The sequence below is a fragment of the Fukomys damarensis genome, unplaced genomic scaffold (genome assembly GCF_012274545.1).
Source record: "Fukomys damarensis isolate Sample0158 unplaced genomic scaffold, DMR_v1.0_HiC HiC_scaffold_17, whole genome shotgun sequence".
Taxonomy (NCBI): Eukaryota; Metazoa; Chordata; class Mammalia; order Rodentia; family Bathyergidae; genus Fukomys; species Fukomys damarensis.
In genome coordinates, this window is record NW_022900929.1 from 4458780 (window position 1) to 4477386 (window position 18607).

At 47.0% G+C, this 18607-nt stretch overlaps 1 protein-coding gene across 4 annotated transcripts in view; it reads left to right on the forward strand.

Moving 5' to 3' along the window:
* Sdk1 (sidekick cell adhesion molecule 1) overlaps window positions 1-18607 on the forward strand; it is a 551006-nt gene that overhangs the window by 505573 nt on the left and 26826 nt on the right. For all 4 annotated transcript variants that reach the window (XM_010642816.2, XM_033764800.1, XM_010642820.2 and 1 more), the window contains 4 exons: window positions 3060-3221; window positions 4178-4303; window positions 15276-15440; window positions 17741-17878. In XM_010642816.2, the coding sequence (XP_010641118.1) occupies window positions 3060-3221; window positions 4178-4303; window positions 15276-15440; window positions 17741-17878 (591 nt within the window). The remainder of the gene's footprint in view (window positions 1-3059; window positions 3222-4177; window positions 4304-15275; window positions 15441-17740; window positions 17879-18607) is intronic.

An 18607-nucleotide genomic window follows, 5' to 3' on the forward strand; every position in this document is an offset into this window, starting at 1 on the left:
ATTCCTGCATATGTGCCACTGCTGACCTGAGGCGTGTGAGCCGAACTGGTCACAGTGCTGGGGCACCAGGGCCCACAGAACAGATTTACCTTTGCATAAGGCTCCCAAAGACACCCCCCCCACCTTTGAATTCAGGATATCCAATGGGGCACTGCTGAGATAGTAACCAGATCCCCATATGATTTTCAGTATTTTTAAATGTCTCCTAGAAGCTGCATGATTCCTGCAGACATGTTTGCAAACATAATGCAAACATCCAGCATCTTTGTTTAGAGTTGTATTCACTCAGCAGTAACAGTGGTTCTCTTGTGAAGTCTGCCAAAGATAGGAGAGACATATTTATATGTGTGAAGGTGAACTGCTATCTGTCTAAAGTGTGCTTTGCAGACAGAAGTCTTTAAAATGTGCTACAGATGGTTTTTTAAATGAGGAGAAGGTTGTCCAACAGTGACCTTATCTGCTAGTGATGTTTGGTGGATGCTTAAAACTGTCTTCCTATCGCAGACAACTGCAAAACCCCAGTATGTGGCATTGACCAGCCAGGACAGGGAAGCAGAGAGCACTACTTTTACTCAGTGCTGTCACACATCAAAAGAACAGTCCTAGAACATCCTGTGTGCTGAGATGAGTCCACAGCCCTCACTGGCCGATCTCTGGCCACTTTGGAGACCTCCATACCACCAGAGCACCACATCACTGGACCATCACGCACTGGGACCACTAGGCCACGTGGAGCACTGAGCTGCCTGCAGCACTCTACCACCCTGTTCTTGGGAATCTGGCTTGATGGCAGAGCTATTTTTATGTTTTTAAAGATGTTTTAAACAGAAGTATTTTATGGGATTGCACCCTGAGGCTTTGTATTGCAAGGCATGGTTTAAAAATGACTAAATAAATAAAATTCAGATACACTTGAGGTAGAAAAAAGGCCAGATTAGTTCTACCTCCTAGTGGGATCAAATTTACAAAATCTGTACAAGGGTTTGTTTTTGCACTGAAATGAACAAAGGCATTTTTTTACATCAGAAAAAGAAGTTGCTACCAGAATAACTTTGCATTTGACAGGACCTAGTTCATCTGTGGATGACAGTCCTCTGTGCCTGGTCACCCCTGTGACTTCTTTCCTGAGCACTGTGTATAAGGTTGGGGTTAGGCTTGCTGAGGAGCAGTAGCCCCGTTTTTGTCCAGAAAAATGCAAATATGGAGGGTCAATCAAAGTCAGCCAAAATCACTGTTAAATAATTTGGAAGGAAATAATTTAACTGAAAATGTTTTATAAGAGGCATCATATGGAAACAGTGAATCAGCTAGAAGGCATTTTGGAGACCTTAAGGATTAGAGAAATTTGCTCTGATGGCTTAGAATGATGGATCCATTTTTTAGAGAGAAAACAATTTGTTCTGCTTCTCTGAAACAAGCCACCAGGATTGAAAAGGTGCCAAACAAAGAGGTGTAGCTCAGCATAAAGGCCCTGAGTTCAAACCCCAGTACAGCTCAATGAATGAATAAATGAGTGGAATAGCACCACATGTCCTCCAGCACCAGGGCAGGCCACCCCAGGCTGCTGTGTCTAGGCAGTGACTGGGCAGCCAAATCCGGGGCAGGAGATGCCACCCAGCATGTGCAAAAGGCAGTTCTGCTGAAATGCCACTTCCTCTACCCTCCTCCAGGAGAGGCCTGACAGGGACTAGCCCACTAAAAACTCTGAGTAAGTGAAGCACTTACCATTTTAAAAAATGCATCTTCTCCAACTTATTTAACCAAAGGTCCCCATTTTCCCTTCTAGAAAATACCACCTTGTATAATTTTTAGTATTTATCCTTCTCCCCCACACGGATAGTAAATCTCAATTTTCTAATTATGTAATAATCTTTCTTACCCATGGTTTTGCTTTCTGCAGTTCCCATTGCTTGAAGTCAGTTGTGGTCTGAAAACATTAGAGTGGAAATTCAAGAAGTAAACAATTCACAAGTTATAAACTACGTGCCATACTGAATGGTATGATGAAATCTCCCTCCATGCTACCCCATCCTGGCTGGGATATGAATCATACCTTTGTCAAGTGTATCCACAATCTATATGCTACCCACCCATTAGTCACCTAGGAGCCATCACAGCATCCAAGAGGCTGTCCAGGAAACCCTATTTTACTTTTTAAGAGCCCCAAGTGCAAGGGCATTGGTACAAAGGGGAACTGGGGCATCAAACGTAGAAGGACAAGTTGACTCTGATACTAAGTAGCAAAACTGCAGGGCACCTAGGGGACAGCTAGTGTATCTAGGACCTGGTACAACCCATGGTTTCAGGTAGAAATGTGTTCTCCATGGGTGGGGGGGTGCTCCTATGCTTAATTCAGTTAGCAATCCTTTTGCATTGCTCACTAGTTTAGATACACAGCATGTGTGCAAACCCTGCTTTTGTGTTGTCATTGTTCTTGAATCAAGGCATCAGTACTTGCAGTGATGAATTTTTCTTTATCTTAGCTTCCACAGATGACATTCTTACAAGTTTTTGAGCCTGCATTCCACAAGTTGGCCACCCCAGTCAAGCCACAGACCTCTTATGGAGGAGCCCACCTTTTACCTTACCGAGTATTTTTCTGCCTGTCTTCTGTTCTCTCCTCTCCCTTGTGACTCAACCATGAGGCGCACAGTCAAGATTTGGTACAGCTGATGGCTGTGTGGAAAAAGAGACACCCTCCACAGTGCCATCAGGAGAGTCTGTACTGAGACAGGCAGGACTGCACCCCTACCCATGTCACCCACGTGTTGGATGAGTGTCCTCCCTCCTTCCCACAGTGCCATGAGATAGGTCATCTCCCCCAGGCATTGTGGGTTTGGTTCTTTTCTTCACTGGCACTGCTTATCAAACTTCAGTTCTAATTACACTTATCTGTGCTGAAACTTGGCTCTGATCACCACTTAAATTCCTTTTAATTAGAAAAACTACTTCCTCAGCCAACTGCAGGCCATTCTCCTGGTTATGACCACAGATCAGACAGTGCAAGATTGCTTCCCAGGGCCTGGCACCGACTCCTCTTTGCTTTTTTGCTGGTCCAGGTGTGAGCAAGGTGGTGACAGTAGACGTGAAAGGGAATCGGCAGCGCTGGCTGAAGGTGCGTGACCTCACCAAGGGAGTGACCTACTTCTTCCGTGTCCAAGCGCGGACCATTGCCTACGGGCCTGAGCGCCAAGCCAATGTCACAGCCGGGCCAGCCGAGGGTGAGTGGGACTTGGGTGGCCGGTGAACGTTGGTCATACCTTCAGCCTCACTTCAGGGAATTTGTCTAGATCCTCAGCCTAGCCCTCTGATGGGCAGAGCTGCAGCAACATGGATGCATGGGCAACGTGGAGGCCTGCAACAGCACAGGGCAGTGCTGCAGGTGTATTCCTCCTGAGCAAGTGAGCAACTTCTTATATGTTACATGTGAAAATATGCATTTGTTTAATGAGAAAATAAGAAAGAGAAGGTACAGTGGTACCTCAGTTCAGGAATGCTTTTGTTCATGAGCAGTTTGGTTCACAAACAGAAGTGTTTGGCAAAACTTCATTTCATTAGCTAACTTTGCATCATGTGAGGGACACAACTGTGTCCATCTTTCCCTCATGAACGTGAATGTGGCCATCTTTTCCAAAATCATAGCACAAATTAAGTTTGTGAACTGAAATGAATTCAACTTTTGAAATAAAATTTAAAGCTTTTCACATGTCAACAAGGAAGGACTATGTAACTTCCCACTTAACAAGCTTTGGCCTCTGTTTAGATGCTGATGAGGCCTCGGCAGCAGGACAGTATTCAGGGAGTACAGCAGGTGCTGGGTGCTCTGTCTGTACCATCTCTTTCTGACCTCTGATTACTCCCTGCTTTTTTTTGAACCCAGTATCTTCACAATGAGGTAGATCCCTATCCTTTTTTTTTTTTAATTTTGAGACAAGGTCTTGCTAAATTGCTCAGGCTAAGCTCAAACTTGATTCCTTCCTGCCTCAGCCTACCAAAGAGCTCAGACTGCAGGTATCCTCTACCACACCTAGCTCATCCCATTTTTAGGATGAAGTCCATGGTAGAGTGAGGGTCCATAACCTGCCTAGAGACCTAGGAATCAAGATCTGGCCCCTCACTGAGTCATGACCAGTCTCCTCAAGACCAATGGCTGTACTCTTTTCTGTTTGTCCTGCAGGGTCGCCAGGTTCCCCTAGAGATGTCTCAGTCACCAAATCTGCCTCGGACCTGACCCTGCAGTGGATGGAGGGCAGTGCTGGCAGCACGCCCACCACGGGCTTCGTCATAGAGGCCAGGCCTTCAGGTAGGCTCTGTGCACCGGAAGCGGCACTGTCTCAGCCTTGTCTCATCCTCCCACCCCTCCTGGGTCTCCGTGACCACAGCTGTGCCGGGACCTCTGGGCCACCGAGTCACAGTGCCTTAGCCACAGGACACCTGCCAGGAGGACGGTCAGTGTCACTCTCAGAGACAGACAGCTGAAGGGTCCTTTCCCACACGTCACCTTCTCAGCCAGACCTGAGTGTCTGTCCCTGCAGGGCTCAGACTCTGGCAAGTGTGAACAAAGCCGTGCTCTTCCTGATAACTATGAATATTCATGGGCTCCTGAAAATGAGGTCTGAGATCAGCTGCCGCTCTGCTTCTCACCCACCCCTACTTCCATTCTACATTTTTTACCTTGTTCGCTTTTTAGTTTTTATTAATGCATCTTGATTGTACATCTGACAGGGACCCAGTGCAATCCTCTCATATAGCAAGCCATGTGCCTTGCTCACATCACAGCACACCAGCGCCTCCCCAGTTCCTGTTCTGCTTGCTGGGTCTGGGTTATTCCATTTAATGTAACTTCTTCTCGTCCCATCCATTCTGTTGCAATGACAGGATCTCATTCTTTATGACCAAATAATACTCCATTGTGTATCTACACCATGCTTTCTCTCTCTATTCTTCTGTTGATTGGCACTAGGCTGGTTCTGCATCTTGGCTATTGTAATTTCCTTTGGATATGACCCAAGAGTAGGATTGATTGCTGAGTTGTGCAGTAGTTTTAGATTTTTGAGAAACCTCTGTACTGTTTTCCATAGAGGCTATATTAATTTACATCTCCACCAATGGCATAGAAGAAAGGGTTCCTCTAACCCTTAATAATGAAGGATGAGCATTATTAGAAAAAGGAATTTCTGCCAGACTGAGCATAAGTTGCTGCTGGGAGCAGAAGGCATCACCACACATGGAGAGTTCTGAGCACTTTCCTCATGACCTCCAAAGGGTCCCACCCTGAACAGGAACTCAAGGCTGAACTAGGTGATCTGTCAGGGTGTCTTCAGACCATAAGTCATTTGGGTCTAATTTGTAAAGAAGCTGTTAGACCCAAGAAGAAAGATCTGTGTCTTAGTTACTTTTCTCATGGCTGAGAGAAAATACCTGACAACCAGAGTGAAAGGGGGAAAGATTTATTTAGTTCACAGTTTATACAGGTTTCCACCCCTAGTCGGCTGCCTCCAAGGCAGGGTGCCACATGGTAGAGGGGCATCACAGAGGAGAAAATGTTCGTGGTGGCAGAAGACAGCAAAGGCAACAAGGCACAGCTGTAACTCTTTCTGTCTCTTATATGTTACCCAGGCTATTTAGGGTGGGTAACACTCTGATCCTTAATCCTAGTTCCCCTGAGCCTAGCATTGCACCATGAATCATTTCTAGCCTCACATACCCTAAATCCAGCCACCTCTGGAGAAAGCCCCATCTATGTATGCACGAGGCTTTGAGGGGCCGTCTAAACACAAACCATAACAATCCCATAGTTATATCTATCAATGTGTTCACAGATATCCTTTCTTCTCCAGCACCAGATTGCATTTACAAGGTTACAAGTGAGAAGTGCCTTCGGAAAATTTGTAAGGAGGACCTTGTATATAAGACTGAAAAAACTCACTACCTAAAGGTAGCATGACAAATTCTTTGCCTCAAGAATGCATGAATTTAGCTAGGTGTGGTGGTACACGCTTGTAATCCCAGAACTCTGGGAGGTTGACACAGGAGAATTCCAAGTTTGGGCCCACCCTGGGCAACTTAGTGATTTCATGAAACCTTTCCTCAAAATATAAATGAATGAATAGACTGGAAATGTAACTCACTGCAAATACCCTGAGTTCAATCCCTAGGACTGCAAAACAAAAAAGAATTCATGACTAGGCTGCTGGCCTGGGCCTTGATAGTGTTTGCTGAGCAAGGCATTTGGCCAGCTCTGAGACAGAGCCCCAGACCAGTGAAGGGTCTTGGCTTCTGTGGTCACTGGGTCCCCCATCTCTGAAAGCAGATAACCACAAAACAGCCATCTGCTGTCTAGCAGTGACATTAGATGTGAGACACAGAGGCTGATGGGACTCTGACAAAGGTTTAGTGAGGCCTGGACTAGGGTAGAGCAACCAAGTGGTGAGACCTGCATTGAAGATGATGATTCTATCGTGTTTCTCTTTGTGACTCTTCTGTCCCACCAAAGGGTCTGCTGTGGCCTGGATATCACTTGAATGCATGCCCCAAGGGTATTTGTTAGAAGCTTGGTCCCAACATAGTGACGTTGGAAGGTACTGGAGCCTTTAAGAGCCAGAGCCTAGTGGGAGGGACTTGGTCCTTGTGGGTGTGGCCTGGAAGGGACTAATGCTGGTCTATGGAATGAGTTCCTTCTCTGGGAATGAGTTGTTTTAAAGGAGCAAGACTGGCCATCTCACTCTCTGGCCTCTGCCTCTCCCTGTGCTCCCTTCCTGTCGCACATCCCCCTCCAAGGATACCATGGTCATGTTGTGTTGCAGCCAGGGAGGCCCTCGCCAGAGCCAAGCAGCCACCAGCACTCTGCCCTTGAATCTCTGGCACTGTGAGCTTACGTAAACCTCTTTCTTTTATAAAGTACACGGCCTTGGGTATGACTCATTGGCAGGGCTTATGGATAAAATTCGGGAGTTCCATAAACCTGGATGGGGAAAAAAACCCACAGTTGTATTCTTATTAACCTCTAACTGAAATTTAGCATTTCTGTTCATTGTGAATGGAAGGGTTATTAGTGTGGTAGGGTCATAACTGTGCCACAAACTGGGCAGCTTAATCAACCGAAATATTTTGTGTCACAGCTCTGCAGGCTGGAAGTCTAAGACCAAGGTGTCAGTAGGGTTAATTGCTTCTCATGGTTGTGAGGAAGAATCTGTTCTTCTTTTCTCCTAACTTCTCTTAGCTACTGGCCATCCTTGGTGTTCTGTGTCTCACAGACCCACTGCCCCCTCTCTGCCTTCCTTTTCCCAGGTCTTCTCACTGTACTGTGTCCAGCTTGATTCCCCCTTCACTAGTCTGTACTGAATCAGGAACTCACGGAACTCTGGTCTGACCTTGTCTTAACTAAATTTATCTGCAATCACTGTTTGCACATAAGGTCACTCTGACTTATGGGCAGTTAGGACTGCCACATAAGAATTTGCCCATTGGATGGAGTGGGGGTATAAGTTACCCACAGTAGCAGATGTGAAGGCTCCTGTGAAGCAAGGCTTGTGACTCTGCCTACTGGGAATCATGGATATACATGTGACATTCCAGCTGTTGCCAGTATTTCACAGTTTTGTTTACACTTGTTGTGACTTTGAAATGATGGTTGTTTGTAGACTCTCCCAGACCTCATTAGTCAGTAAGTATGTGAAGAATCTAGGCTTCTGAACTGACCTGGAATAATGGTCAAAAATCATCTAGATCCAGCTCTCTTCACACACCTTCTAAAGAACTACATAGCTGAATGAGTAGCACAGAGAAAAACAACCCACAATCCGCTCTGCACTAGCAGGAGACAAAGGTTACCAGGAACTGCCCTTGCCTCTAAGTAACTGAAGCATTACCAGGGTAATCTCTCCCACTTCACATGTCTAAAACCATTCGAGAAGATGTCCCTAAGAGTCAGCCCATTGCCAACTGGGTCAGAGGTGCCCAGAATATAGTGAGAAGCATGATCTGGACAACCATGGCTGAGACTCACCAAGTGATTTCCTTCCACCTGGACTCCTGTCTGACTAAATGTCTATTACCCCAGCAGTCATGTGGCTCCAAGAGGGCTCCAGAGGAAGTGTTCTGTGCCTCAGCTGTCCACTGTCAGCATCCGGGCTATGATGTTGTAGGACAGATGCTACCACTGGGGGAAAGCGGGTAAAGTTACCCAAATGCCTCTATATTATTCCGTACTACTGCATGGGACTTTACATTGCCCTCAATATAAAAAGTCAAGTTTAAATAATGAAGAGCCAGCCTCCCCTGTTGAGTCAAGCACACTAACGAGTCTTTGAATCCAGTGTCCTCATGTGCAATATCAGTCATGGAAGACAGAATGCCCCACTGGCCAGACACCTCTGCCTGCCTTGAACCTCACCTCCTGTGATTGCATCTTGGAACTTCCCAAGAACAGGAAGGTCTGGATCCTCAGGTGCAGGCTGCCTGGGGGCCCTGAACTTCTCCTAGTCAGGCAGGAAACAGGACACCAGGTGGCTTGGACACCCAGCTTCCAGGCATCAGCAAGACTGCAAGACCGTGTGAATCAGAACTAATCAGCGTGTTGCTCAGCTTCTTGCTGGGCCCTACGTCTTATACAAAAGCCTTCTGAAGTCAGTCAGAGGTCTGTGCTCAGTAGGGTCGCTGTCAGAATTTGGAAACAGACCCCACAAATGGGGCTAAGACGTGACTTGAGACTGACCTGGAAGACGCCACCTTTCTCAGTGACAGCTAAAGATCTTGCTTTTGTGTCCATTTTGTTATCCAATGTTTGAAAACAGGTTGCCACCAACGCCCCCATTCAGATCATTAACAGAACCCAAGCAGGCTACCAGAGCCAAGAGTTGAGAAAGCTGCCCCCACCTCTGAGATTCAGGCCAGTGGTGACTCGGAGTAGAATGTGAGGCTTTTATGGATTGTCAGTATTCAAACACCTTGCTGGTACCTGAGGGCTTGGATCTCAGCTGTCATCTATTTCAGGCCTCATTACACAAAACATTAAATGCTGTATCTTCTCATTTTCTCCACCGAAGCTCTCTGGCAAGATGACCTCCGGGCAGGGAGCACTTTACAGAAGAGGTTCGGGCCTGGTTGGTGATGAGGGGCCACATGCTGACTTTGTAGGCCTTTTGTGTATGTGGACCCTGTTGTCCCCAGAGGCCTGTATATCCTGATGTCTCCATATCCGGCCATATCACTACCTGGCCCTGGAAGACACCATGCTCATCACCTGTGTGGCTGCTGGCCAGAGTTGGCTGCCTCTCCCTCCTCTGTCTGCATCCTCACCTCCATACTACAAGTTCTGCCACAAAGCCTCATGGCCTCCATATGCAGGGGACACAGAACCAAACAGCTGCTAATGAAACTGACACAGGGCTAGGATACTCAGCACCTCTGATTCCCAGAAAGGCAGGCCTGGGACATGGCCATCAGGTCCCACCAGAATGAACAGCAGCTTATTCATTTCCATGGCTGTGCCCAGGTATCCCCCAGTCCATGTCATAAAGCTCCCTGGAAGACAGTGGCAGGGATGCAGTGGGCAGATGTGGATGATTTATTTACACAAATTATTCCAAGGTATTTTACTGTGTAGCTCACGAAGCCTAATTTACATATTTCCACAATACACTGGAATGGCACTAAAGAAACTATAAATATATTTTCCTCTCCAAAGCAGCCATGAAATACATAGTTAGACCGTGCCTAGTGCACACAGACGGTGTATTGCTTTGTTCACAGATGATGCCTCCAGCCAGAGGAGAAGAGGTATCCTGTCCACTCCCATACTCCTGGGCTCTTCCACACCCCTCCCGCTTCATTCATTAATTTTTAGTTGCAGTTGAACCAGGAGGAAAACCAGCATTGTCCTAAAGGCTGAACATCCACAGCAGGTCCTACATTAGCAAATCAAGCAGAAGCACCACAGCCACTGTGGCCCTGCCTTACACTGTCCATCCTTGGTCAACTCTCATCTTCCTGTGGCCTTGCCTCTTGACAGCAAGCCAGCCCTCTCATTCCGTCACAGCCATCCCGTGCACGCAGACACACATGGCTTGCTGCCTTCTGCCTTGAGTGAGGATAATAAAAGTAATAAAAGGACTTTTATTAGCAGATGTATTCAGTGTTGTGTTTAAGCCCCACCTGTTTCAGTGACATCTCTAGCCTAGCTCGACCATTTAGACGCAGAGAGACGGCAGTGTTTAAGAAATAAACAGCTGACAGGCTTTCATTTGCTCTAAGCTGCAGGCTGACAGTCAGGTTGTTGGTTGTGTGAGTTAGCGGAACCAGAAATCTCAGGCAGTGAATGACAGTTTCATTCAGCACGGAGACCCTGGTTAATTGCCCATGAAATCACACTTTTGTATTGGCTCTGTGTCTGCCCTATTACCTGCGGGGCACCACTCAGTCCTGGGCATTCATCGGAGAGATGCATTTAGCAGTGTCGTCCCCTTGGATGCACTGTGCAGGGCTGTCTCAGTTCAAAAAGGAGATCACATTTCTGTGCGCATCAAGATGTTGTCAGGGAACAGATGTGCCTCCTACTGTCAGGGCGCAAGAGACACTGTCACAGAAGGATAAAAGCTGACTCATTGTGTCCACCAGAAACAAACATGGTCTCAGATAGCAAATCCTATTTGTACTAGGAAAGATTTCTTTTTTTCAGGAATCTTCAATATTGGCCAATTTTCTTCTTTTAGTAAACAAATAAGGCAATAACAGAATCAAACAGAGGATGTTCTTTAAAGAGAAACCACCTGGTTATGGAATCACACTTGTACATATGGTTTCTCATTCATTTTTCCTCCTGATGAATTTCAGGTTGGTGATGATGTGGGGCTGATTTAGGAATGCTTGCAAAGCTTCTCAGCAGCTCCCCTGCTTTTGTAAGACCTTGATGTGGAATTTTTCCCACATGTCTCAGTAACAAAAGTCTGAGAAAGTGCTCTTCACGGTGGCCAAAAGAACTAGTGGGGTTGAACTTCCTCCCCGAGTTCCCTGGATACCAAGAAGGATCTGCCTAGAGGTGTAAAGTGTGGACCCTGGGGATGCTTGATTCTGGGGTCAGTAATGTAGGGGAACAATCATCCAGGGACCAGTCACCTGGGTCTGGCTTCGGAAGGGCCATGGCTGTTCTCTTTCTGTTGTGACTTTGAAGCTTATCCCCAAGAGGACAGCCAGGCTGAGGGCTCCCAAGCAGCTCAGCAGGGTGAGCCATCCTGATATGGAGAACCCTCTGCACTCTATGCCCAGGATTTTAATTTTTTATTTTTTGAAAAATATAAAAGACTGTTCTCCTCCCTACTGTGGGTTGAGATAGAGTCCAGACATAGGGATCCTCCTGGTGCATGGAAAACCAGTCACACAACTTTCATTATTGCTAATAGTTCTGTGATGTTATTTTTCCTACTAATTTGTAGAGATACTTTTCTCCATCATTGACTTATTGAGATATTTAGCAGCATAATACAAATAAAAACACCAACCACAGTTGAGAAACTGGATACTGTAGTGGATGCCAAATTTTTTCTCACCCACTCATGATCATAGTGTAAATACTGGTATGGATAAATAGCCCAGTGAATTATAACTGGACCATAAAATGCTGAATCTGCTAATTTTAGAAAGGCAGAATTAAGCAGAATAAATATGTGATCATTTTTTTCTGTTAATTCCAAAATAAATTATCATGATATGCTATCCCCTCTCCATTTTGAGTATAAAAGAATAACTAAATACATCTTTCTGTGCTGAAATTCTGTATCAATATTTTAAAATGTTTTTATAAAAAATGTACAGCATTCCTAGAGCTATGACAGGGCGCTTAAAATAAAATGTGGCCTTTGGAGAGGAAGAGGAATCATTTTTTTCCCCTAGTCACAAGAAAGCATTAGAGAAACATTAATGCAAAAGACATTCAGAGAATTTGCTATGAAGTTGTTCAGACCCAAGAAGACTCTGAAAATCTTTCACACTCTTGGTGCCTTAATTTCAGTGGGCTTACACATCACTCAGTTTGAAAGTCTTTTTGCCTCTAATCTCTTACACCCGAAAATGTTTTTGGAGGAGGAGCCCTCCACAATTCATCCATCGTTTAAACCCTGGAACAGAGACTTGCTTCTGGGAGGCATGAAGAGAATGTGGAGGTTGCCATTTATGGAAAGCCTTCTCGGGTGAGGCCTGAGGAGAGGTGGATGATGGTGACAAATGTCTGTCGCATTCTTGATAAATTCAAGAGCCCAGAGGTAAAGCAGTCATGCCTCCTGCGTGGCCATCACCTTGCTTCCCCTCCACCCCTGCCCTGGACTGTGCATGGCTGCCTGAGAACTGGTTTCATCTGGTTCCCAAGGGGTGGAACAGAGCCCAGCCAAAGTACAGGACCTGAAGTATTTGGCCATGAATGAGGGGTACAGGGGTTGTTGAGGGAGACTCCCTGGTGAGGGAGCAGCCTGCTGTGAGTCAGTGTACAAGCGCTCCTGACTGTCCTTATGTAGAACACCATGGAAATGCACCATCTTTCCATGTGTAAACGGCAATATTTTAAGTGGGAGAAACCCCACTTCAGCGCGGCTTGCCATCTTGACATTATTACTGGTAATGAGTATCTTGATGAGACTTGGTGATAGTGTGAGTATTTAGAGGTAGATCATCATTGTTCTGCCCCTCTGCCTGTGCAGAGATGTGTACCTTTAAAATCATTCGTATCTACTCCTTCATTAACCTGTGATATGAGGACTTGGTCCGGCAAACTCTAAATCTTCTGCAAACAGAGCCTGACGCACTGGCAATTTCCTGCTGTTTACCGTGAGGCTAATCCGTTGGAGCATGACTGGTGCTCCCGTGTGTGGGGCTGGCTCCCAGATCACCTCGGGGCCCATAAAGCTGTCAGTACGTGCACATGCATATTCAAACGGCGTTTCCTCTCTCCATCTCCTGCTTTTTAAAGTATCACATACCTGTGCCTATAAAAAAGAAAATATAACATGTGAAGGATCACTACTTCAAATGAACATTTTGGGCTCTCAGCCTACCTTTTAGCAAACAGCCTCTTTGGGGAGTCAATTTATATTTTATTTTGTAAACATTCATATAGTGCTTGCCATGTGTGAAGCACTGTTCTAAGCAGTTTATGAACAGTAACTTGTTTAACCCTCAGAGCAAATCTGTGATGTGGATTCTTCGTTATCACCATTCTATAGGCAAGGCACAGAGAGGTCAAGTTCCATGCCTGAGATCACACAGCTAATTGGCAGGGACAGGCTTTACACCACAGACCATCTAGTTTCAGACTCATTCTTTCAGCCCTGATACTGTGGGGTCTTTGCTTTTGATAACAAATTCTCATCTTTTGCTCTGTGAGTGAACGCCTCGGAACCAACCAAACCCTTTTGCTCCTTCATTCCTCTCCTCGTCAGAACTTCTGGCTTTCATTTTAATTTCATTGACACTGTAGGTCAGCATTTAAATAAATTCAGCATTTTTACTGTGGTAAAATTAGCATAACATAAAATTTACCATTTTAACTATTTTCAGTGTCCAAAGGAGAGGCCTTGAGTGTATTCATAGTGTGCAGCCATCGCCTCCATCCATGCAAGGAGCTCTTTTCATCTTCTCAGACTGAAACTCTGTTCTCATTGCCCAGTGGCTCCACCCACAGCCCCCCCCCATTCATGAAAGTGACTTCTCAGGGACTCTCAAATGCAAAAGCTCTTGGTGTCTGTCTCTCTGGTACCTATTTCACTGACATCCTGCCCTTGAGGCTTGTCCCTGTGGCACCTGCTTCCAAACACCCTTCCTGTGGAAGGTTGGATACTGTTCCATCATGTGCCACGCTGTTTATTCATCCACGCGTGGATACTTGGGCTCTTTCCACCTTTCAGCTATTATGAATCATGCCACCACGTACATTAGCATACAAGTGTCTGTTCAAAATGCAGTATATATTTTGAAAGTTTATACTTATATTTGGTAACACCTGAACATAGACCAGAAACCTGGGTACTCTCAGGGTAGGTTTAATGCTGAAGCCACTTCAGCTCGGCCTTGATGCAGTGTGGTTTTGGAGCTGGCCTTGAACCCATTTCCCCTTTGCCCTAGAAAAATACTCACTGGCAGTGCTCATGGTTGCAGTGCTAACCCCAAGACAGCTTGCAGATTACAGTTCTAACCTTACTTCCAAAGTCTGTCACAAAATCTCTCTCATTATTATCTTTGAATCCAGTGGGCCTTTGCAAAGTTTGCCTTTCTCACGAGGGAAGAATAGCAAGAAGATCTGGAGAGAAATGTATTTTTGTGTGGAATGCGATGTTCTGCTTTGTGTTATTCCATGCTTTGGAATTTACCACATGGAAAAAAATTATTAAGTACTGATCTTGGATATTTCTTTTACATTAGGATCAGGGACAACTTCTGTTTAGAAACAACTTCAAGAACAGTTTTTGTATTTTCACACTGAAAACCAGATTTGCTTCAGGCTCAAAGAAGGTGTTTAAATAAAATGAAGGGACAGCAAGCTGTGCTTTTTGTTTCTTAAAGGGAAATGGGTTAAGTCAAAAGCCAGGGCCAAATCCCCTAGGGAGGGAAAGGGACCCCAGCAGTGTTGCCTCTGAGCAGGTGCAGAGCCTGTGATTCTAGCATCTCCCATCACCTGCCATCCAACACTCTTCTGTGACAGACACTCAGCCCCATGTCTGTGGACTAGGTTAATGCTGCCCTCAGAGGCAGTCCTGGTACCACTGTGAAGCTGGCAGTACTAGGAGAGAAGCTGGGGCTCAGAGGCTCCACCCTGACCCTTTGGCTGCATGCTGTTCCCAATCAGGGTACAGATGGGACACCCCAGATGCACAAGGGCCAGCTGGTGACCAGAAGGGTGGACAGGCCAGGCAGAGTTACCAGCATGTCAAGAGGGGTTGGTAATGGTGTACACACAGCAGGCAGTAAGAACAGCAGCCTAGGGAGAAAGCCAGGAATCCCAAAGACAGATGAAGTAGGAAACCATAGGAGAATAGGAAAAGATGGGGAACAGGACCAAGGTAATGCTACTGTCCTGCTTGCAACTTCAGGGGGGCCTGTCCTCGAGGAAGAAATTTGTCTCTCTCCCTTTGCTCTGTACAACCTTCACCAGCCAGTGACACTCACATCAGCCCTGGAACAGGGCAGCCTGGGACTAAAGGCCAGGCCAGTGTGGTGCCCAGGACCTGGAGCTGGTACCTGGGAGAAGACTCTCCTCACCTCTGCTCTCTGTCACCCTGTTCTTCCTGCAGATGAAGGCTTGTGGGACATGTTTGTGAAGGACATTCCCCGGAGCTCCACATCCTACACCGTCAGCCTGGACAAGCTTCGGCAAGGAGTGACATACGAGTTCCGGGTGGTGGCCATCAACAAGGCGGGGTATGGGGAGCCCAGCAGGCCCTCCCCAGCAGTGTCAGGTAGGGGCTGGTCAGGGGGCCCCAGGGACAAAATCTTTTTCCTCTGGCTGCACCTTAGAGTTATGCAAATGTTAAGACAAAGCCTGCACCAGGTCCCCATCAAGACAGTGATTTCAGCTGCCTGGACAGGGGTCCAGCCCTCTCACTTTTAACTTGCAGATGACCTGATGTGCAGGTAGATTGTGAGCCTAGATTTGGAGGTTTTAATGAGCAGTGGAATGGAGGATGATAGACAACAAGATGATGAAATTTGAGAAAAGGCACCTGCTGATGGCAACCAGTGGCAGAGAGGAGTCACGGGTAATGGGCAGAGTCCAGCCAGCAACTATTGCAGGCTGAGCCAAGAGAAGGCCAGCCTCACTGCTACTCTTCTTTATGGAAAGAATATGTTTCACCCCCTGCTTGTTGGTTGGTTGGGTGGTTGGTTGGTTTTGAGGCAGGTTTTCTCTCACCAAATTGCCAAAGTTAGGCTAAAAATTGCAATCCTCATGCTGACTTTGGCAGCACATATTTTCGGTTAGCTTAATTACCCACCAACTTTGCTGAAATTGCAAACATCCTTCCTCTGTCTTCCAGGTGTCTGAGGAAGGACAGGACCTGTGGGTGAGCTGGGGTCCTGGCCTGCACCAGGTCTAAGAGCACCCTCCAGTTTGGGGTACCTCAGTGAGAGGGGCAGCAAAGAAAGGTCCAGGGGTCCATTCTAATTTTTAATAAGCAAGAATGTGGGGGAAAATATTCATTTACTTAATATTATTATGAACATCTTAAACATGCCCAAAAAGGTAGAGTAGGATAAGGAGCCCCAGCACACAGCAATTCAGGATCTGGTTCATCCATGAAAACCCAACACCGTGCAATTACAAACCTACAGCTAAAAACAGACACTCCTCCTTGGCAAGTCACAGGGCTCCCTCACCCTGCTCAAGTGCACCCTGCATGGATGCCTCTCTGAGCAGCCACTGTCACCCGCTGGCCTTGTGTTACCACCCTGGCTGTGCCACATGGGGCTCTTGTCTTGTCATTCCCACCAGCGCCAGAGCCAGGCCACTCTGGGTGGCTTTGTTGGCCTTGTTATATGGCATATTGAATGCACAGCCTAAAAACCTGCCTCTATCTTTCAGATTCAAAATACTCTTATCTCCTAAGAAACCCTGTGGCGGAACATTATCCAAAACCAATTTCCCCTTTCTTCCCAGTGTGCACACATTCTTCATCCATCCAGTGAGATACTTAGTGCAAGGTAGATGTGTTTTCTGGGATTTGGGCAGCTGCAGGCATTCTCTAGGCTTTGCCTGTAAGAGGCTATGTGTCGGGAGTCCAATGCTGCAAACCAGCCTCCTGGAGGGAAGCTTCTGGAGGGCACATAGTGGACCCAGGGCTAACTGGGACCCACTGAGAAACCATTTTCTGTTTTCCTGTTCTGAGTAAACAGAACACAGCCTCAGGAAGAGGAGTTCCCTTTTCAGAAGCAACTTTTAGGTGAAACCTTTTCTATTCATTCCTCAAAAACAAATCTAACGATGAGACTGCTAGTTCAGCTCAGTTTTGCTGGAGGCACAGCATAAATAAAACAAAGCCCCAGCCTCCAGGGGCTCTGGTCAGATGGAAGAGGCCAACAGATAGCAGACAAACACACCTGGTAAGTGCCTGCTAGGAGAGGCTTACCTACAGGTCAGGGAAGATCCAGAGCTGAGCAGGAAGCAAGGGACAAGTACTGAGGGCCTCAAGGGCTGAGCCTTTACCCCAGAGCCAGTGGACCATGGCGACCATGGAGCATGGCAGGAGGAGAAAGTTTGACCTCTCTGGCAGCCTTGTAAAGAGTGGATATGAGCAAGTTGGGAGGGTGCAGAAAGGTCAGGACAAGGTTCTATGGCACGGGCAAGAGACGATGCGAATTGTAGTGAAGGAGCAAGGGCCAGCTGGAAGGAGGGCTCAGCAGGAACAAGGAACAGGCATTTAATCCAGACAGTGCTGGTAAGCATATGAGGTTAGGGGAACATGATGGTAGATCTGATGGGCAAGGATAGAACTGTCTCTTGCTAGGAAGAGCCCATGCCACATTTTATGCAAAAGGTAGAAAATTAGCAGAAATCCTCAAACCTGCTGCAAACGTCCCAAGACCTAAGCTGCTCCCATGGAAAAGGGGTCGATTGGCCCACTGTAGCCTGGTCTGGAAAAGTGGTTTCACCTTCCCTGTGATTCAGCTCATCCCCCACATCCTCTCTGTGCCTGGCTCGCGGGTGTCAGCTGGATCTGGAGCTTCTGTGCAGCCTCACTATAAGTTTCTGTCCCTTCTGCAGCCAAAGTGGAAGCCCCGTTCTACGAGGAGTGGTGGTTCCTGCTGGTGATGGCGCTCTCAAGCCTGATCATCATCCTGCTGGTGGTGTTTGCACTGGTCCTGCATGGGCAAAACAAGAAGTACAAGAGCTGTGGTGCAGGTGCGAACTCCATGCAGCCCCATCCCCGCATCCCCGTGTCCCCCAGCTCCCTGTCTCTCCTGGATCTGCCCTTCCTGCCTCTGTCTTTCCCTGCCATTGGCCTGGAGGAGATGACATAGATACAGTGGCTTTGCCTCCTGGAGGTGGCAGACAGAGCCAAACCAGAGTTCCAGCCTAGTGACCCGGATCCTACCTGGCTGCCCTCAGATCAGCCACCTGCCTGGTCACAGCATCTGTCATTCAGTCAGTCAGCCTCAGTTGTCTCCTGTGCACTGCCCCTCCAATGCACTGGTGTTCTGGGTATGACCAGAAAGAATAAGCAGTAGGCAGATGCACTCCTGTACATCGCTGTGATGAAAACAGTGCACTCCAGTACACATGGGCTACTTCAGTGTGCCACATGGGGTGTTGAAGAAGTGTTCCCGTGAGACAGGTCCTCTCACAAGCTTGCACTTGGACCTCGCCTTATGTCCCTAGTCCAGCTCAGACCCTCAGAGGACAAGGTAGCTGCTCTGCACCCCGTCCAAGCTCCCCACCTGAGCATGTACATGTTTTCTGCAGAATGTGTCACAGTTAGAGAAATGAACAAATGGGTGTGAGGTGAGGCAGGCCATGGGAGAGCATGGGAGTGTGAGTATCGGAAGTAAATGAACGTGTGTATTCTTGCAGGGCAGGGTCACAGTGGCCTCTTGGAGGAGAAACAGACAGGGAAGGATCAGGAGGAACCTA